This window comes from Rousettus aegyptiacus, unplaced genomic scaffold (genome assembly GCF_014176215.1).
Source record: "Rousettus aegyptiacus isolate mRouAeg1 unplaced genomic scaffold, mRouAeg1.p scaffold_m13_p_8, whole genome shotgun sequence".
NCBI classification, from domain to species: Eukaryota; Metazoa; Chordata; class Mammalia; order Chiroptera; family Pteropodidae; genus Rousettus; species Rousettus aegyptiacus.
The window spans coordinates 30,437,205-30,455,363 of record NW_023416311.1 but is presented as its reverse complement, the minus strand read 5'-3'; the positions used below and the strand labels follow the sequence as shown (position 1 = coordinate 30,455,363).

The 18,159-nt window shown below is 38.3% G+C and overlaps 1 protein-coding gene across 2 annotated transcripts; it reads right to left on the bottom strand.

Annotated features, from left to right (window-relative positions):
* Positions 1 to 6,859: 6,859 nt before the first annotated feature.
* ZNF394 (zinc finger protein 394) lies at positions 6,860 to 15,303 on the bottom strand. 2 transcript variants are annotated; one of them, XR_004952681.1, is made up of 4 exons: positions 14,694 to 15,303; positions 12,526 to 12,652; positions 11,562 to 11,701; positions 8,207 to 8,316 (listed from the first exon to the last, which is right to left on the bottom strand). XR_004952681.1 is itself a non-coding variant. In XM_016120497.2 (3 exons), the coding sequence occupies exons 1-3, from the start codon at positions 15,123 to 15,125 to the stop codon at positions 7,316 to 7,318; spliced, it is 1,560 nt and encodes a 519-aa protein (XP_015975983.2). In that variant the 5' UTR covers positions 15,126 to 15,303; the 3' UTR covers positions 6,860 to 7,315. The 2 variants fall into 2 exon arrangements, 1 of the variants encoding a protein (XP_015975983.2); XM_016120497.2 differs by lacking the exon at positions 11,562 to 11,701 and having other exon boundaries at positions 6,860 to 8,316.
* Positions 15,304 to 18,159: the final 2,856 nt, after the last annotated feature.

Sequence of the window (18,159 nt, the reverse complement as noted above, 5' to 3'; positions counted from 1 at the left end):
TAAAAGTTCTATTGAGAATGAGAAGAAAGCAAGTGGCACCCCATAAAATTGAGGACTCTTAAGCCTTGCCAGAGGAAAATATTGGTTAGTGTTAGATTGTATATTGGGTTCAAAAATACCAAATTAATATTTTTGTACTGGTTGTCATGAGTTGGCTAGAAGAAAGGACTGCAAAATTGTATTTCTCTAAGCAAAATTAAGTTGAAATTTCTCACTGATGAAGAAATAAGCCATTGAGAGATAAGTCTCCCTTTACACAGCCTTGGGAGATGGGGACCTATGAAAAGCAGAAGAGGGCTTGAGTACACAGAGGTCTAGCCCTGGCTATTAAATCTATTCTGAAAAAAATAAATAAATCTCAAATAAATAAATTCCTCAGTCAAACCTCACTTTTCAAGGTCAGCACAGATATAGAACGTTCCCATCAATAGGAAGTTTTATTGGACAGCACTGTAAAGAGCTCCTAAAGACTTCTTATGGAAACAGAGAACTTGTATATGGTTCCACTTCCTTCTCTAAAACTAAATGAAATGGACTTTTCCCGATATTAATAGCCTCTATAAAATGTTCGAAAATATTTTTTCAGTCAAATTTCTGAGACTCAAAGGAGGAAGGAAGGGATGATGCGGGTCTGAAAGCCTTGCTGAACTAACTTGCTTTGGGAGAAAGGAGACCCCACCTCAAGAGTGCAAGTGCAAGGAAGGCTTTCTGCCTTCCCCAAAAGTGTAAACAAGTGTCAGTCCAAGAGTACAGATTAGCAAAGTTGATGTCAGTTTGTTAACTGCAGTAAGGCAAGAGTTCCAAACTAGCCCTCAATAGAAGGTAATGGGGAAGAAATGCACAAGTTTTTGGATTCTTATTTGGCTAATGGGATTGACCCATTGTCCTCCATTCCTTGGTAGGCTGAGTAATCATCAGCTCAATCAGTGAAGGTAAGGGGAGTCTGGTATCAACAGTTTATTCCACTGGATTCAAAAAGGCATATCTTTTTTTGACAAGACTATTGATGCTTTTTTCCCCATATTTAAATCAAGGGGAAAAATAAATAATACAAATGTTAATTTGCCTACTTTAGCTGAAAATGCTAGACTAGGAATTAAAAAAACAATGTGTTAAAATTTAAATAAGATAAAAATTGATAAATGTTTTATTTTCTCATTTTTACATACTTGGGTTACAGTTGAGTAAAATCTCATGTAATGTGGCCATATGTATGACAATTACGCCACTCACATTCAAGTTTTGACAACACCTGTGAGTCTAGACATTGTTAAAACTCATTCTCAATTGTAGCTTCATCAAGATGGATTCTCCCTTTGTCAACATTTCTTAGCCGATGGAAATGAATAAGAGGGTAAATTGGGTGTAAGCAAGTATAAAGCAAAAGTATCACATAACATTTTAAAATAAATTTTAAAATAAAAATGACTTCCTGGCAAAATAAATTTTCAAGTAAGTCCCTCTTCACTAAAAGTTAACAAATACTACAAGTTTTATGCTTAGCATTCCTTTGTATAATGTACACATACAACCTATCTATGTCTAGATACTCTATAACTTAGATTTGATTTTTCTAGAATTTTACATTCATGGATCATACTCTAGTTCTTTCACTGCACATGTGTTTTGAGAAACATCTGTATTTCTTTGTAGCCATTTTTCAATCATATTAATTGGTACTGAGTATTCCATCACAGGAGTATACTACAACTTATGAATCTATTTTGTTGATGGGCTTTTAGGGTGCTTACAGTTTGTGACTATTATGAAACAACATTTCAATGTGCCTCTAAGTTCCCTGTGAAAGACCTAGAAATAAGAGATAAACGTTTTCATGACAAGTCATAAGATGCATACATGTTTCAGCTTTAAGAACGAATGTCAAACTTTACTATATGTAACAGTTTACACACCCAACCACAATAGATGAGAGTTCCTGTCATTCTATATGTTTATCAATACTTATTTTGACAGATTTTTAAAGATCTGATAAACCATTAATTGTGAAATAGAATCTAATTATGGCTTAATTTGCATTTTTCATTAATGTAATTGAATATCTTTTCATTATCAAGGGCTGTGCTTCCTATTTTGTCTTTCCCCAATCTTAATGTAGTTGAATTTATCAATCTTTTATGATAGTGCTTTTTGAGTCTTGCAGATTGCTACCAATTTATCAGGAATTTGTTATTGTTCTTCCTGGGTACAAAGCTAGATCACATTTTGCAGTTTGTCTCGTTCAATGTGGTTAGGTGACTGAGTTCTAACTAATGGGGTATGAGTGGAGATGATGTGTGCCACTTCTTGGTTTGGCCCATAAAAGCCCTCTCACATTTTCATGCTCTTTTTTCTCCCTTCCAGTTGACTAGGTTAGAAAACTCAAGGGATCTTAGAAGCTGTGTATTGAAGATGGCAGGGCTGCCATCAGATTGACTACTTGAAGGAGAGCCACCCTGGCAGTCATGTATATGTGCCTTAAAACTGTTACAGGAATGAGAAATAAACAACCATATCTTTTTGGATCTATTTTTTATCACCAACAATATATATTTAAGATAGTCTTCATTAATCTGATATCAGAACAATACCTCCTATATTTTTTTTTTCCAAAAGACTTTCAGTAAAAAACTGAGTTATTGAGCGAATAACTAAGTTTGGTCTTTTAGCAGTTTCTGTGTATTATGGGTTTAGTTGTGTATCCACTCCCCCAAAATGAGTATGTTGAAGTCCTAAACTTCAGTATCTCAGAATTTGACTGTATTTGGAGATAGAACCTTTATAGAATTGATTAAGTTAAAATAAGGTCACTAGGATGGACTGCAATCTAATCTGGCTGGTGTCTTTAGATAGATAGATAGATAGATAGATAGATAGATAGATAGATAGATAGATAGATAGATAGATAGATAGATAGAGATAAGATTTATACAAAAGGAAAAGCATGTGAAGACACAGGGAGAAGATAGCCCTCTACAAGCCAAGAAGAGAGGCCTCAGAATGAACCAATTCCACCAACATCTTGATCTTGGAGTTCTGGCCTGTAGAACTGTGAGAAAAATTTCTGTTCTGGACGATTTAGTCCTAGTGAGGACTCTACATGACTAACAGAGCTGCTATGTCATATGGTCTTTCCTCAGTGAATGTATTGGGAGAGAGAGCAAACAAGCTTTCCGGTGTCTCTTCTTAGGACACTAATCCAATTGGATCAAGGCCCCACCTTATGAGCTCATTTAACTTTAATGACTTCTTTAGAGGTCCCATCTCCAAATACAGCAACATAAGGAGTTTGGGCTTCAATATATGAATTTTAAAGGAACATGAACCTTAAGTTCATAGCAAATGTCTACCACTAACTCAATGGTATAGATAAATTTCAAAAATTTAAGTGAAATAAATTAGACACAGAATAATACATGAGTGATGCCATTTACATAAAGTACAACAACAGGTAAAACTAATCGATGTTGCTTGAAGACAAAATAATGCTGTTGGTTGGGAGATAGTGATTGGAATGGAGCATGGAGCACAAGGTGGAGGGACTTTTTGGTACTAGTAATGCTTAGTTTATTGATCTGGATGATGGTTTCATGGGTGTGTTCAGTTTGTGAAAATTCACCTAATTTTTTTATGTTATAAATTGTGCTTTATTAAAAGTTTTTTTTTTTAAATCCAAAGGGTCTGGTGATACAATGGAGATACTTCCAACGATCAAGATCTTTAAGATGCCCATCGCCTTTAACTTCAGTACCTTCTTTATTTATTTTAAATTAAGTTTATTGGGGTAACATTGGTTGATACAATTATATAATTTTCAAGTGTACATTATAATTTGACATCTGTATATTCTATTGTGTTTACCACCCAGAGTCCAGTTTCCTTCAGCTACCATACATTTGATCTCCTTTACCCATTTCGCCTTCCCCCAAGCCCCCTATATTTGACCCCCTTTAACTATCTACCTCCCCCCTCCCCACCCCCCCGCTCACTCACCCTCTACCTTCTGGTGACCACTAGTCTATAGTCCATGCCCATGAGTCGCTGTTTGTTCGTCCTGTTCATTTGTTGCTTTTAGGTTTATTATCCCACATGTAAGTGATATCATGTGTAACTTCAGTACTTTAGAAGAATTGTAATCATTTCCTAATTCTTCAGGAGTTGCTATCATTTGAGGAAATGGCTCTGTATTTCATTAGAGAGAAGTGGGAAGACTTGAACTTGGTTCAGAAGGATATCTACAGAGATGTATAAATATATAAATTGGTATTTATAAATATATATAAAAATATCCAAGGCCTATATATAAAAAAAATTCACAATCCTTTTATTTCCAATTCCAAAAATCCTAGAAGGTCTGAAGGCAGAAGTGTTTTCTCATAATCTATTTAGGTACCAAACCTGAGCTGACCTGAACTCATCTGGTGGTGAAATTAAAACTATTTATAGTTCCAAATGGCATTTTCATATTCATACATTTCATTCCAGAAATATTAACCTGTATTGGCCCAATCCCCTATATGATGTTATGTAAATACTTTACCTTTTTAAAAACTGAAAAATTCTGATTTTTGAAACACACGTGACCCCAACGCTTTGGATCAAGGATTTTAGACCTATGCGTAGTGGAGATTTTGGAGCTCAGAGTAACATTAACCTCCCCACACCTCCACAAGAAAGGGCTTGAGAAGAACGCATGTCACATCAGTAAAAAGTATCAGCACTATTATTGGATTTATAGCTACCCACTCCAAGGACTTTCTTTCCTCCACTGCCAGATGGAAGCCAGGAAACTCCCTGATAAAGCAAAAAGGGGTAGCTTTCGGTTGTATGGATGAGAACTGATCTGGAAATCAGCAATCCAGCCTGACATACTGAATCACAAGCAGTACATTTAGCTATAAGAGAACTAGAGACGTGTCCTAAAGGCTATTCTTGCTGTGGCCAATAGCTAAACCATTTAGTCTAGCAAGTCAGCATTGGACAGTTAAAAATAATCAAAATGGGGAGCCCAAATTATGATAAGCCCTTTGCTCACCAAAAGAATCCAACATGGATTCTGAAGGGGACAGGAATGCTAAGATAGATTATCTAGTCCAATTATTTGAAGTGGCAAAGTGGCTCTCTGGAAACTCAAGATGAGTGGCCCACAGAGTCCCCCAAGCCATGCTGTTATTATCCAATGATTCCACATTCCATTATGACGCCTGCTAGCCCAACGATGGTTGCCAAAGACTGTTCAGAATCCTTCCAGAAGGTAAGCATGTGGGAAACAGGGACTCACCTGTTCAGCCTCAGCATTCTCCACTGCTTGTGCCTGGTAGACAGCTCTGCCCCACGCACCCTCTGGGAACCCGGGGTGCTTGGCAACCCTCTGGTCCCTCACTTTGGTCAGGCCCGTCCTTGCAGTTCCCACCAGGGGGCTTCAGGAGCTTCGCTCTTAACTGTGCCACTGTGCCAGAGACCTACAAGTCCCAAGCAGAGTGCAGGACTTTCCAGAACAGAACTTGAAAATTTCCAAACAAAGACATTCAAAGATAATAGATTTTAATGTTATAACTCTCCCAGCTCGAGTCAGGTCTCTCAGCTTGCTAGCAAAAATCTACAGATTTACTATTTTGCTGGCTGCTGTGCTTGGTGTTATAGGAACATAAGAGTGGTGAGATGGTTTCTCAGTTATGGACTGAATCCTGTTACCCAACATCATGAATTCATACATTTAAGTCCTAAACCCTAATGTTACCGTATTTGGAGACAGGGCCTTTAAGGAGCTAATTAAGTGAGGTCCTAAGTGTGGGGCCCTCATTAATAGGACTTGTGTCTTTATAAGAGGAATAGATAACAGTTCTCTTTCTGCCCACCAAACAAGAAAAGCCATGTGAGGACACGATGAGAAGGCAGCTGCCTACAGGACAGGAAAAGGTACCAAAAGACACCAACCCTGATGGAACCTTGATCTTGGACTTCCAACGTCCAGAACTGTGAGAAAATAAATTTGTTATTTATCCATCCAGTCTGTGGTATTTTGTTAGGCATTAAAGCAGAGTAAGACACTTACCTTTATAATCTAGGGATCAGAGATGGCATATACACACTTACTGTATATAGTCACTTGTGAATAATTTGGGGTAGGATAATAGAGAAGTGAAACTTTTAAATTGTTTTATAAGAGTGGAGTTTTTCCTTTATTAATTTGGTGATTTAGAAGCTGAGAAAAGGGAGCTGAGATTAAAAGCATAATTCTTGACCAAAGATAGATATGTGGGAAATTCAAGTAGTCTGTAGGTTACAGTAAATGTCTATAGAAGGTAGAAGAATGGAGGGAAACTAAAATCGGAGAGAGTACAGTCCATTTTAAGTTTGCAGAGTTCCTATAGTAAGAAGAACACTAGGATCAGAACCCCTACCAGGTTATATATATGACTCTCATTTACTAGCTGTCTGACCTTGGGCAAATAACCTTTATAAGCTCGGGAAAAACCAGTGTGATACAGCTCATGGCCTGCTTAAACTTTTTACCATTAACCGGCTCTCTTAAACTTGTTGGGGAGTCAACAATTATACCTGGATTTTTGACTGCATGGAGGGTGTGGGCACCCTAACCCCCAGGTTGTTCAAGAGTCCACTGTAAATGCCTGTAACAGATCACATAAGGGAATATAGTAATTATTGGATGTTTTCCAAAACATCCAATAATGTGCTTATAACCCCTTAATTTAAAAAAAGTTCAAAAAGAATTTGGATGTAATATATATTATCAGTGTACAGAACTAGTAAGAGAGTAAGACAGACTTAAGCTCTAATCCAAGTTTTTAGTTGTGCCTGCAGTTTAACCCAATAAGGAAAGAATGCAAGAGAGGGATTCTGCAAAATTAATTTTTTTTAATTCAAAAATAAAGAGTGGCTCTTGTATGCACTGAACTATATAAGTTGTTTTGGATGATAAAGTATTTGCAATCCTCTCTGACATCTAAGCAGAAAGACAATTCTAAGTGACCAAAATTCTTACAGAACTGGAGTGCGCCAAGATTTAGTTGTTCAAGAGCAAAGGTAGGAGAGTGATGAGAAGGACAGAACGTCACATGTCAGCTCTCACTCTTCTCAGAAGTCTCCTCCGAATCATGTTGGAGGGGCTTCCGACTGATGAGTTTCTCCTTTGTAATACTCTTATCAACGTATGTCTTGAGACTTGAGTCAGACTGAATCTATCTTGGGTGTGATGCCCAAGAAAATACAATCCATGATTGACTGAAATACTCCACAAGCCAAAGAATGAGTATTTGGGCAATGAAAAAAACAAAACAATTCATACAAAAGTATGTCAAAATGATAGGACTTTATTTCTATGGATCCTTTGGTGTCGGATAAGGTGTGGACTCTGTCTAAAGCTTTCTCCACATTCAAGACATTTATAAGGTTTTTCTCCAGTGTGAGTTCTCTGATGTGTAATGAGGGTTGCACTCTGACTGAAGCGCTTCCCACACACAGAACATCCATAAGGTTTCTCCCCAGTGTGGATTCTCTGATGTTTACAGAGGTCAGAGCACCGTTTGAAGCTCTTTTCACATTCTTCACATGTATAGGGCCTCTCCCCTTTATGGATTCTCTGATGTCTAAAACGGTTGGAAATACGGCAGGTTTCCCCGCATTCATTACATTTATAGTGTTTCTCTCCTATGTGTATTTTTTGATGCCGATTGAGATGTGAGCTCTGTCTGAAGCTGTCCCCACATTTGGGACACGTGTATGGCTTTTCCCCTGTATGTGTCCTTTGGTGTTTAATTAGGGCAGCACTCTGACTGAAGCTCTTCCCACATTCTTGGCATTTGTAGGGTTTCTCTCCAGTATGGATTCTCCGGTGTTTAAAGAGGTCAGAACGCTGTTTGAAACTCTTCTCACAGCTTTCACATTTATAAGGTCTTTCTTCACGGAACTGCCTCTGAGTCTCAAAAAGGCCTGAACTACGAATGCAACATTCATTACCATTAACAGATCTCTCTGCTGTCAGGCCATGCTGACAAAAAACCAAGTGTGAACTTCTAGCACTATTCCCAAATTCATTATTTTTGGAGTCTCTCTCTTCCGTTGGACCATTCTTGAGATCTGAGATGCTGGTGAGTCCTTGCTCTTCCGGAGAATTTTCAAATTTCAGTGATGAGGGGGTTCCTGACTGCTTATCTACTCTGTCCTCATGGGTATCAGCACACTTGAAAAACAAGGGAGCCTTACCCTGGGACGCTTCCTGTAGCTGCCTCTGTGGCTCTACTTCTAGAATTTCTTGCTTTGGAATCAACTCTTTGTTCTCAGTTCTGGTTTCCAAACCTGAAACATTAAAATACAAATTACTGATATTTCAGCCTGTGCAAGAGTAAAATAAGCAAGTACCAGCAGAAAAATGCATCCCCACTTTTTGATCTCCATGTAACCACTTCTGAAGTTAAATTGTTTTAGGTAACCTGTCAGATGTGCTCACATTTTCCTATACAAACCCTGCTTCTTTGCTTTTGTCTGCACCCACCAACCCATCTCTTCTCCCCCACCCTACTCCACTGTTGTATTAAGCACCATATTATGACACATAAATTGGGAAGGGGTATTAAGAGAGCCAGTATAGCCTTTATCCAATGTCTGAAGGATGGCTTAACAAGAGAAATTCTATTCCTGTGATGAGTTACAGTATTAGATATACCAAATGCCTCCAATGTCTGAAGGCAGGGTTTGTGTGGGAGATAAATCTGGGACTGATTGAAAGTCTACAGAGGAATAGTCAAGACACCAAATTATATCCCCCAATCCAGAATTCTTGTAGTTTACTCTCCAGAAAGGCTTAACCAGATAAATTTTGGATCAGGGACATCAGGAACAGCTAAGAATAGGGGAGAGTTACTGCTGTCACATCAGTACAATTAAGTGAAACCTGACACTCTAATTGGTAGAACCTCAATGCACTGTCTTCTCCTCAGGCTCAAACTATTGGTTCCAAGCTTATGTCCTCTAGACAGAAAGGGCAGAAATTTTTATGGCAGGGATTTCATAAGCTTATTTCCTATTGTATCCCCACCTAAAATAGCACCTGGCTTACTGCAGACACTCAATAAAATATTTGTTGAGTATCTCTCCATGGTAACATTTACCAGCCCAGGTGAAAAACACCTAGACATGACATAAGGAAATTCCCACATATGATGGCACTTGGATGGACAACCTCATACTGAAAATCACCAGTTTACAAGTCCTTTTCTAACAGAGATTCCAGTCAGAATTCTTATGTTTGGCTATTAAATACAAATAGAAAGTGAAAGGTCACCAACATTTCAAGAAAACTTTTGATAGAAATGCCAATGAAACATGCAATGCGTGAAGTGAGAAAACTTTAATAACATATAATTAATATTCTCAGATAAATGAGAGAAGACATTGCATCGAAGAAATAAAGAGGCTATAATAAAAGGAATATTTGAAGAAGAAAAAGCTCTTGAAAATATTCATGAGAACAAAAATATTTCAGAGTAAGAGTTAGAAAATAAATCTAAGGAGATCTATCTTCTAGAAAGTGAAATAGAAGATAAAGAAATGGGAAGGTGGTGGGGAAACCCGACAGGATCAGCCTATGAGTTCCAACATACAACTGAAAGAAATCCCAGTAAGAACACAATAAAAATAAGTGGATAGATAAAAAATACTATAAAAAGTTCCTCACAATTCGATTCCCAGAGTGATAGTGAAGGAAAGTTCTAGGACAACAGCTGAGTAACAGGTTTAGAGAAGAAGTCTTTTCACATAATGGCAAGAGGAAGCTTCAGAAGGAACTCTCCAAGGGGATATGAAAATGATGGCTTATCTGCTATATGTGATCGCACGGAGAGGAGTTTTACATTTCTAACAGCTTGTGGATGAACTAGTGTGTGCAGTAGTTAGAAAATGAGAAACATGCAAGACAAGGCATTTTTTAAACATTAAAATTTTTCCCTTTTTTAAGTAATAATTCAATTACAAAGGTTAGAGAATATTTAACTGATTATTTCCTTTTGCTCAAATTTGGTATGTTTTCTTTTTTTAAATTAAGTTTATTGGGGTAACATTGGTTAATACAATTATATAATTTTCAGGTATACATTATAATTTTACATCTATATATTCTATTGTGTGTTTACCACCCAAAGTCCAGTTTCCTTCAGCTACCATATATTTGATCCCTCTTACCCACTTCACCCTTCCCCCCTATATTTGAGCCCCGTTACCCTGTCTACCTCCCCCCTGGTCCCCCACACCCTACTCTCTGGTAACCACTAGTCTATAGTCCATGTCCATGAGTCTTTGTTAAAACAAGGCATTTTTAATTCAAGGGAAAACTAAAAGCTGTAAAAGAAAAGACATACAATCATATGTACTATGTGAGTGAATACAGATAATATTTATATAGGCATAATATTAAAACATTATATTACTGAACAAAAAAGACTGATTTAACTATAATGAGAGAATTACGGACTGCTAACTGTATACACATTGTGGGACGGATTTTTGTCTTCCTCAGTAGGCAGTCAAGAGATAATAACTGAAGGTGGAAAACCAGCAGAGTATCTTATTTAGAAATATGAAAATAAATACTACTGGAAAGAGTTAAAAAGATTTTAAATCTGCTGTGTCTGCAAAGTTGGAATCAAGATTGAGAAGGGCCTGATATTTTCTTAAGAAGATTTGAAAAATACAAACCAGTAAAAGATTGATGAAACTGACTATATCAAAAAAGTTTAATTCTATATAACAAAAGATGTCATAATTAAAAGACAAGCTACCCTCATAACCAGTAAAATAACAAAGGATTCATATCAAAAATATAAAGAACAGCCACAAAGCAATTTAAAAAAAGACAATGGAGGAAATAAAGATATAAACGGGCAATTCACAGGAGAGGAAACCAGAATGTCTAAAATACATCTGAAAGATATTTAACCCAGTAGAAATCAGGGTAAGGCAAATTAAAATCATCAGATACCATTAATCTAAATAGTATTTATTTAGCATCTATTCTGTGCCAGGCACTATTCTGGGTTATATTAATGAACAAATGTCAAAAATCTTTCTTCTTGGGGAGTTGACATTCTAGATGGGATGGTCAGACAATAAATAAACAAAGTAAATTACAGAGGATGTTAGAGCGTAGTAATGCTATGGACCAACTTGAGTAAGGCAAAGAATCAGTCAGCAGTGTGGGAGGAAGACAGATGTAGGCAAACTGCAGTATTAAACATGATGCTCAGGCCTCACTGAAAAGTGAAATTTAAGCAAAAACTTGCAACAAGTCAAGGAGTTTGCATAGTAAAAATCTGAAGGAAGACTATTCCAGGCAGAAGGACCAGTTAGAGCAAAGACCATGATGCAGCAAGGTCAGTGGAGCTGGAGTAGAGTGAGTGAGCGGGAGAGTAGGAAATGGATCAGTGAGGTAATAGGGCCATGTCACATTAACATCACAGGCTTTTACTCTGTGTGAAGTGAGTATTGCAGGTTCTGAGCACAAGCGTGACATAATCTAATATTTTAAAAGGAACACCTGGACTACTTACTATGTTAAAGCACTGTGTCATCAACTGAACACCAAACGTTAACAAGAATGAAAGAAAGAAGAGTTCTCATGCATTGCTGGAGTATCCTTTTGGACAGCAAGCTGGTCAAACATCGCTAAGTATATTTTCTTCAGAAACTCCTATATATGACCACGGGGAGAAATATACAAGAATGTTCACTGTAATACTGTTTGTAATGGTGAAAAACTAGAAGCCTTGATGCCCATGGATAGGAGAATGGATAAATACAATTTGGAATATTCATATGATGAAATATATAGGTGTTAAAATGAAAACACTAGAGCTATATGTATCAACATGGATAAATCTTAAAAATTGAATGTTGAGAAAAAGGCAAGGTGCACTGGAATCATACACTAATATAATTTATATACCATAAAACATGAAAATAGTATATATGTTTACATGTTTATATACATGTTTACATATACATTTATTTATATGTGTGTGTATGTATACATGGGGAAAGAAAGGAAGGGATAAAAATGTGTATGTGGCTACATGAATATGAAGAAAGAATATAAAATACACATGGACATGATAAATACAACAGGATATTGGTTACCTCTGGAAAAGGAACAAGGGGAACAGCTTTCAGGGAGGGTACATAGGGCTTCACCTATAGCTGTAACATATTATTTCTTTAAAAAAATATGAAGCCAATACGGACAATATTAAAATTTGATAAGCCTGGGTGGTAGATATACAGATACCCATTATATTTTTTTATACTTTTCTGTAGGTATTTTATTAAAAATGAATTAAAATAATAAGCTGAATGTCCCCTAGCAATATAGAACAGAGAAGTCTTGCTTGGGTCACAAAAAAGACTCTAAGGCTCTCAACTTGTATCTGTGAACAGCAGAGTGGCTCTGGGATTGGACTTAAACAAGCCCTTCACAAATCACAAACAGCTAGAAACAAGCAAAGTAACAGCACTTACTTGGTGGGGCTATGTTCCCATAATCCTTTGGTTTGCTCTCCTTGTAGAAGACCCTCTGAACTGGATCCAGATGATCCCACTCCTCCCAGGTTAGAGAGACAGCCACATCCTTGCCATTCACCAAACCCTGAAACAACAGGTGACCTCTCCTCAGCACCTGTTGTCCCAGGATACCCTTACCACTAGTCTCAGGATGAGGCCTGACTCCAGAGAGGCATCGGCCAGCACTGAGAATAAAGTAACAACCATGGCTGTTGAGTCTACCAGTGAATCTTATACTGATGGGGCACTTTCAGATTTGGAATAAGAGCACTTAAGTTATATCACTGTGATTTATCAAAAGAGAACTCTGAGATAGATTAAAAATGTACAGATAACCAGAGTTCCAAGTTCCAATGCTGGTTCTGAGACAGTTTCCTCATGTGCAAAATGGATACAAATATTTACCTTAAGAAGATGAAGGTACTTCACCAACAGCAAGTGCTCAGTATAATTTCCTTTCCCTTCCTTGACCATTGACCAGTAAGATAATTATCCAACAAGATGATCTTTTGAGATGGTTTATTTAAATGTAAGTTGACTATTCAGAGATGGTATAGCCACAGTTCTAAGAAAGGGAAGGTTCTAAAATTGATGCAGGGAAATGGTTGTTTAGGTCCCAGTGATGGCTTGCAAATTGACTCCAAGGATCTCTCACTCAATAACAGAGAAGGGGAATGTATTTTTTTTCCTGTTATGTTTTATTATATTTTGTTATGTTTTGATATTTAAAAAAAAGAAAACCTTTGTGGCTAGGGAGAGCTAATTCTTAGAGCAAAGGGCTCAGCTGAGACTGGGTAATCCAGAGCCCTATCTTCTCCATCTGGCCTTTACACCCCAGGAGGTAACATTCCTCAGCCTTAATCATCCTAAGGCCAGGTACCAGGCAACTAGGGACCACTGCTATAATTTGCAACCCACTGAAATTATTCAAACTAGTCGATCCTACTGTTTACCCTGCCTTGCCCTTCCTTTCCCCTGGAAACCCCAAAATAGGCTCTGGCCTAAACTTTTCGCTTGCTCCTGTCATCTGCCTGACCACGCTGGTGTCCTTCCCATTATGTTCTGTGTGGCATGTGGTGCCTCCTGTCTCTAGGACCTGAATGTAATAAATTTTTTCCCCTTGAGTCTCTCTTCTGTCTCTGTGTAAAGGAAGACTACACTACTGTGTGTCTCCTACACTCTGAACACTCTGAATACTTCACTGCACTACTTCACCTCCAACACCAGATGTGTTTGTTTCCACACATCAAGCAATTCTGCAACACCAGCTGGGTATCCTACAGTTCAGCTCAATTCTGATACTACCTACCTGGGGATGGACTCAGATCCCTCAGATTAAGGGCTTAGTCCTATAAGACTGCTCCCCTCCCCAACTTCTGACGCCAACTGCACGGCCACACAACCTGTTTCTGACCAACCAGCTTTAGATTAGAGGTTCCCACGACTCCCTCTTTGGGTTTGATTAATTTGCTACAGTGGCTCCAGAACGTAGGAAAACAGTTTACTTACTAGATTACCAGTTTACCATAAAAACATAAAACTCAAAAACAGCAAGATGGAAGAGATGCATAGGGCAAGGTCTCAGAGGGTCCTGAGTTCAGAAGCTTCTGTCCTCATGAAGTTAGGGTGCCCTACCCTCCCTTTAAGTTGGGAGCTACCAACCTGGAAGCTCCCAGAGCCCCATACTATTGGGATCTTTATGGAGCCTTCATCATATAGATATAATCAATTATTAACTCCATTTCTACCCCCTCTCCCCTCTCTGGAGTACTATTCTCAATTGTGAGAGAAGCAAGCCTCCAAAACGTTAAAGTAAAAAGGGATCCTCACATTCAAAGTGGTGGGGAATTACTGTTCTAGCATCCTGATAACTTTCTTTCTCAAATAATGCAGTTAGACAAAAGGATTCCTAACGATGAGTAAACGATACTCCTGTGCAGGTTTTGTGCTGAGGTCCATACTGAAGGATCATTTCTTGGATGGATTGTTGCTTATCTATTGAAAGTTTCATGAACATCCTAAAGTTGGCAAAAAATAAAATGAGGAAGGAAAAAACTTCTGAAACTCATACCATCCCATACACCTCCATTCCCCCAACTCCCACCATCGGCACACTCACTCCTCACCTGGGGTGAGGGCTCACCCAGTGCCCTCTGAAGAGCCCGCACAATAGCCCCTGCCTCCTTCTCACTCTGGGGGCAGTGCTTCTGCACCCAGGCCTGGAGCTCTGGGGGCAGGATGGCCAGGAACTGTTCTAGTACCAGCAGCTCTAGGATCTGCTCCTTCGAGTGCATCTCAGGCCTCAGCCACCGACGACAAAGTTCCCTGAGCCGGCTCAGAGCCTCTTCTGGACTAGCCACCTCCTGGTAACGGAACCGCCTAAAATGCAGTCGACAAGTTTCGGTGTCCTGACAGTCCCCAGGCAGATCGGACTCCAGACCTCCGGATGAGTCTTCCTCCACTTTCACTATCAAAAGTCCATCACGCGAGGGTGGCGCAGCAACCCTGGCCCCCGCCTCAGCGTCACTGCTTAGACTTGCGGTCAATATCGAGCTCATCTTTCTCTGGCACGAGTCGATTTCCCTAGAGTTGTTTCTTCAGGTGAGAGGAGGGCAAACCCTGCAAAAAGCCGCGGAACCCATCGGCTCTCCCCAAGCAGGGGCGCACCCTGCTCGGCTCCCTCCCAGACTTCTACCCGGAGCGGCGCCGCCTAAAGAACCCATCTACTCATGACAAAAAAAAAAAAAAAAAAAAAAAAAAAAAAGGCTTGTAACCCAGGGCGGAAGTGCGACACCGACTCCCTGCGGTGCCCACCTCCTGGGCATTTCCGGGGTCTCTCTAGGCGCACCGGAGGAACGAGATGCATCTCGGTGGTTTGCCGTTTTCACTCCTTCCAGAGATGCTCTAGTGTGTGTACTTTGCTTTATGGAGCTTATAGTCCTTCAGGTTACTCTTTAAATAAAGGATACTCTTGACTTAAAACTTGAACGGCATTCTTTAACACACTGTCTGTGAATAAACTTTGTAAATTTTGTTTTAGGAAAAGTTAAAGGTCCAACTGTACAATGAGTGGTAAATGATCATTCAGCCAGGTGGTATTCACTTGTACAAGAAAGGTTTGTAGACTATGTTCTACATGTCAAGGCATCATGCTTGACACTATAGATAGAAAACTGGAGAAGACACAATCTCTGTCCTCAAGTTGTTCATAGTCTCCTAAGACAGACACCATTCTCACTTCTGAAATCTAAGACCCCATTCCCAGCCTTTTCTCTTTTGTATGGAATTTCACATCTACCCAACGTTGCCTCACTGTCTTTGGAATTTCAGGCATGTGTGAATTCCCCATGCACATGTATTAAAAACTTGATTTTTATCCTGTTCATCTGTCTCTGTTAATTTGATTATTAGCCCGCCTGGAACAACTTAGAAGGTAGGATAAAAAAGCATTAATTTTCTTGTTTTTAGCCCCCAAAGTGTACACATACCTACAGGTGACAAGGCTACATGAGGCTTTGTCTACAGTCAGCATTAGCATTTCCTGGGATCCTGTTAGAAATGCAGAATTTCAAGCCTTACTCCAGACCTAATGAAGAATAATATTCATTTTAAAAAGATCTCCAGGTGATTTGTGCATGCACTTAATTTTGAGAAGCAGTGATCAGATCAATCTTTCTGACAGTAAAAAATGTAGGTAACTTTTTGTACATATAGATCATGTTTTGCATACATAAGCCTTATCCACTATCCTTAATTATCCGTATTGCAGTTCCCTGCTATTAGTACACATATCTTATGAGATGACAATATAAAGCAGAGTTGTACTTCAGGGAAATTCTGGAAGCAGTAACGCTCCACATATAGGCATCTTCCCTCTGAGCATTTGAAACTAAGCTGTAATTCAGTTTGTAACAGGAGTAAGTGGCAAATTGCAATTTTGGTCATTTATATTTTTACTTAAAAATATTTTATGATGATTTGATCTTGACTCTAGGACTCTGTTACATGTGACTGTAACTTTTAGTTACAAGATGTTCGAACATATATGAAATACCAAAGACTTATTTTAAGTATCATAGAAATAACTGAGCCTTTGAATCCCATGTATTCAGAAAAGTCAGAAGCAGATAATAATCGAGCCAATAGTGGAAGATTTTTTTTCTGGTGTTTTTTTTTCTTGCTTCAAGAAACAGAATATATAATGAAACTACAATAAGCATCTTTTGCATGTTTCATATCCACTTACATTCAACAATGTTCAGGAAAACAAATCATGTAATACTATGCATTAATTCAATATTTACATTAAACGAATACTACTCAATAACTTAACATCTTATTCAATCATCTTCATTATTTAACAAGGGAAGAAATATCAAAGTTATGTTATAGTTAAATTCATTTTTAAAATTCATTTGAATGAATAAAATTAATGTTCTGATTTATGAATGCAAAGTCCCAGTGTCAGAATTCCATATGACATCTCTATGGACTAAAGTTTCAAATATAAAAAATGTGCAAAGGCACAGTTAGTCAACCCCTACTTTAGGCTTTAGCAGCTAAGTGATTGTACTAGTTTGTTGTGTACTAGTTTATTTTGATTAGACATTAACAGAACATGAAAAGGCCAAGGCAGGGTTTTCAGGATTAATTTTTATGCCAAATCTGCTTCTAGAAAAACAATTTCACTACTCTCAAGGCTCAGATTTGCCATTTTAGAAATTTGGAGCAACATGTAATAATTCAATGACATAACTCATCACATGTTGATATCTGATCTCTCCAAGTGGCTTGAAAGTTCCTTAAGGACAGAAACTTTGCACAAGTCTACTTACTCATCTGTGTGGAGATGCTATTGTAATCTGGCAGGAAATCAAAAGTTCTTTTTCCAGTGTTGCAGGACAAGGCTTCAGGGATGAGTGAGAGAATTAAAGGCAGAATGTAATTTCATAAATAAGAGAACTCTATAGTACAGGCAAAACTAGCTCCAGAAAATATCTACCTATATAACTAATTACAAAATCTAGGAGAGAATATCAAGTACTATGAGGGCAATAGAAGAATTTTTCATTACCTCCTAGCAGGAGAAGCTGTAGATTGTCTACTCATCAGCTGATTACCAGTATGTCTCTGGGTTGGGCTGTGTACTCCGATTGTGATATACTGCTTTTCTTAGCGCATATCTCCCTTTCTCCTGTAATGTAACTTTTGCCATCATCTGTAGAATGTCAAGTGCTTTCATTTGCTCTCACTTATATCATTGAATGGTATATTTATGTGTTTCTAATGCCATTTTTGGTGCTTTGTACACAGAAGTTAATGGGAAAATGCTAGTTGCCTCACTTAAGTGAGGAAATAATTGAGAAAAGGAAAATAGGGCAGGATAAACAAGAGGGAGCCAGGAATAAGATGGGATTACAAATTGCCTACTGTAAGCTCCCGTGTGCTCATAAAAGACAGCCCACAATTAAGCTTTAAAAAGTGTCAGCAGCCAATGAAAGAAAAATAGATAAGTTAAATGATTTGCAGTGTATATTGGGGAAAAGCAAACTATTAATAATGGCTTAGGAGAAATCCAGCTATTCTTGGTAC

Excerpts from the sequence above, each read along its gene's own strand:
- ZNF394 (XM_016120497.2), bottom strand. The coding sequence starts at position 15,125 with ATGAGCTCGATATTGACCGCAAGTCTAAGCAGTGACGCTGAGGCGGGG. Across the intron at positions 12,653-14,693 it reads TGGGTGAGCCCTCACCCCAG|GGTTTGGTGAATGGCAAGGA; the intron begins GTGAGGAGTGAG and ends CTGTTGTTTCAG. Across the intron at positions 8,317-12,525 it reads TGGGAACATAGCCCCACCAA|GTTTGGAAACCAGAACTGAG; the intron begins GTAAGTGCTGTT and ends TTAATGTTTCAG.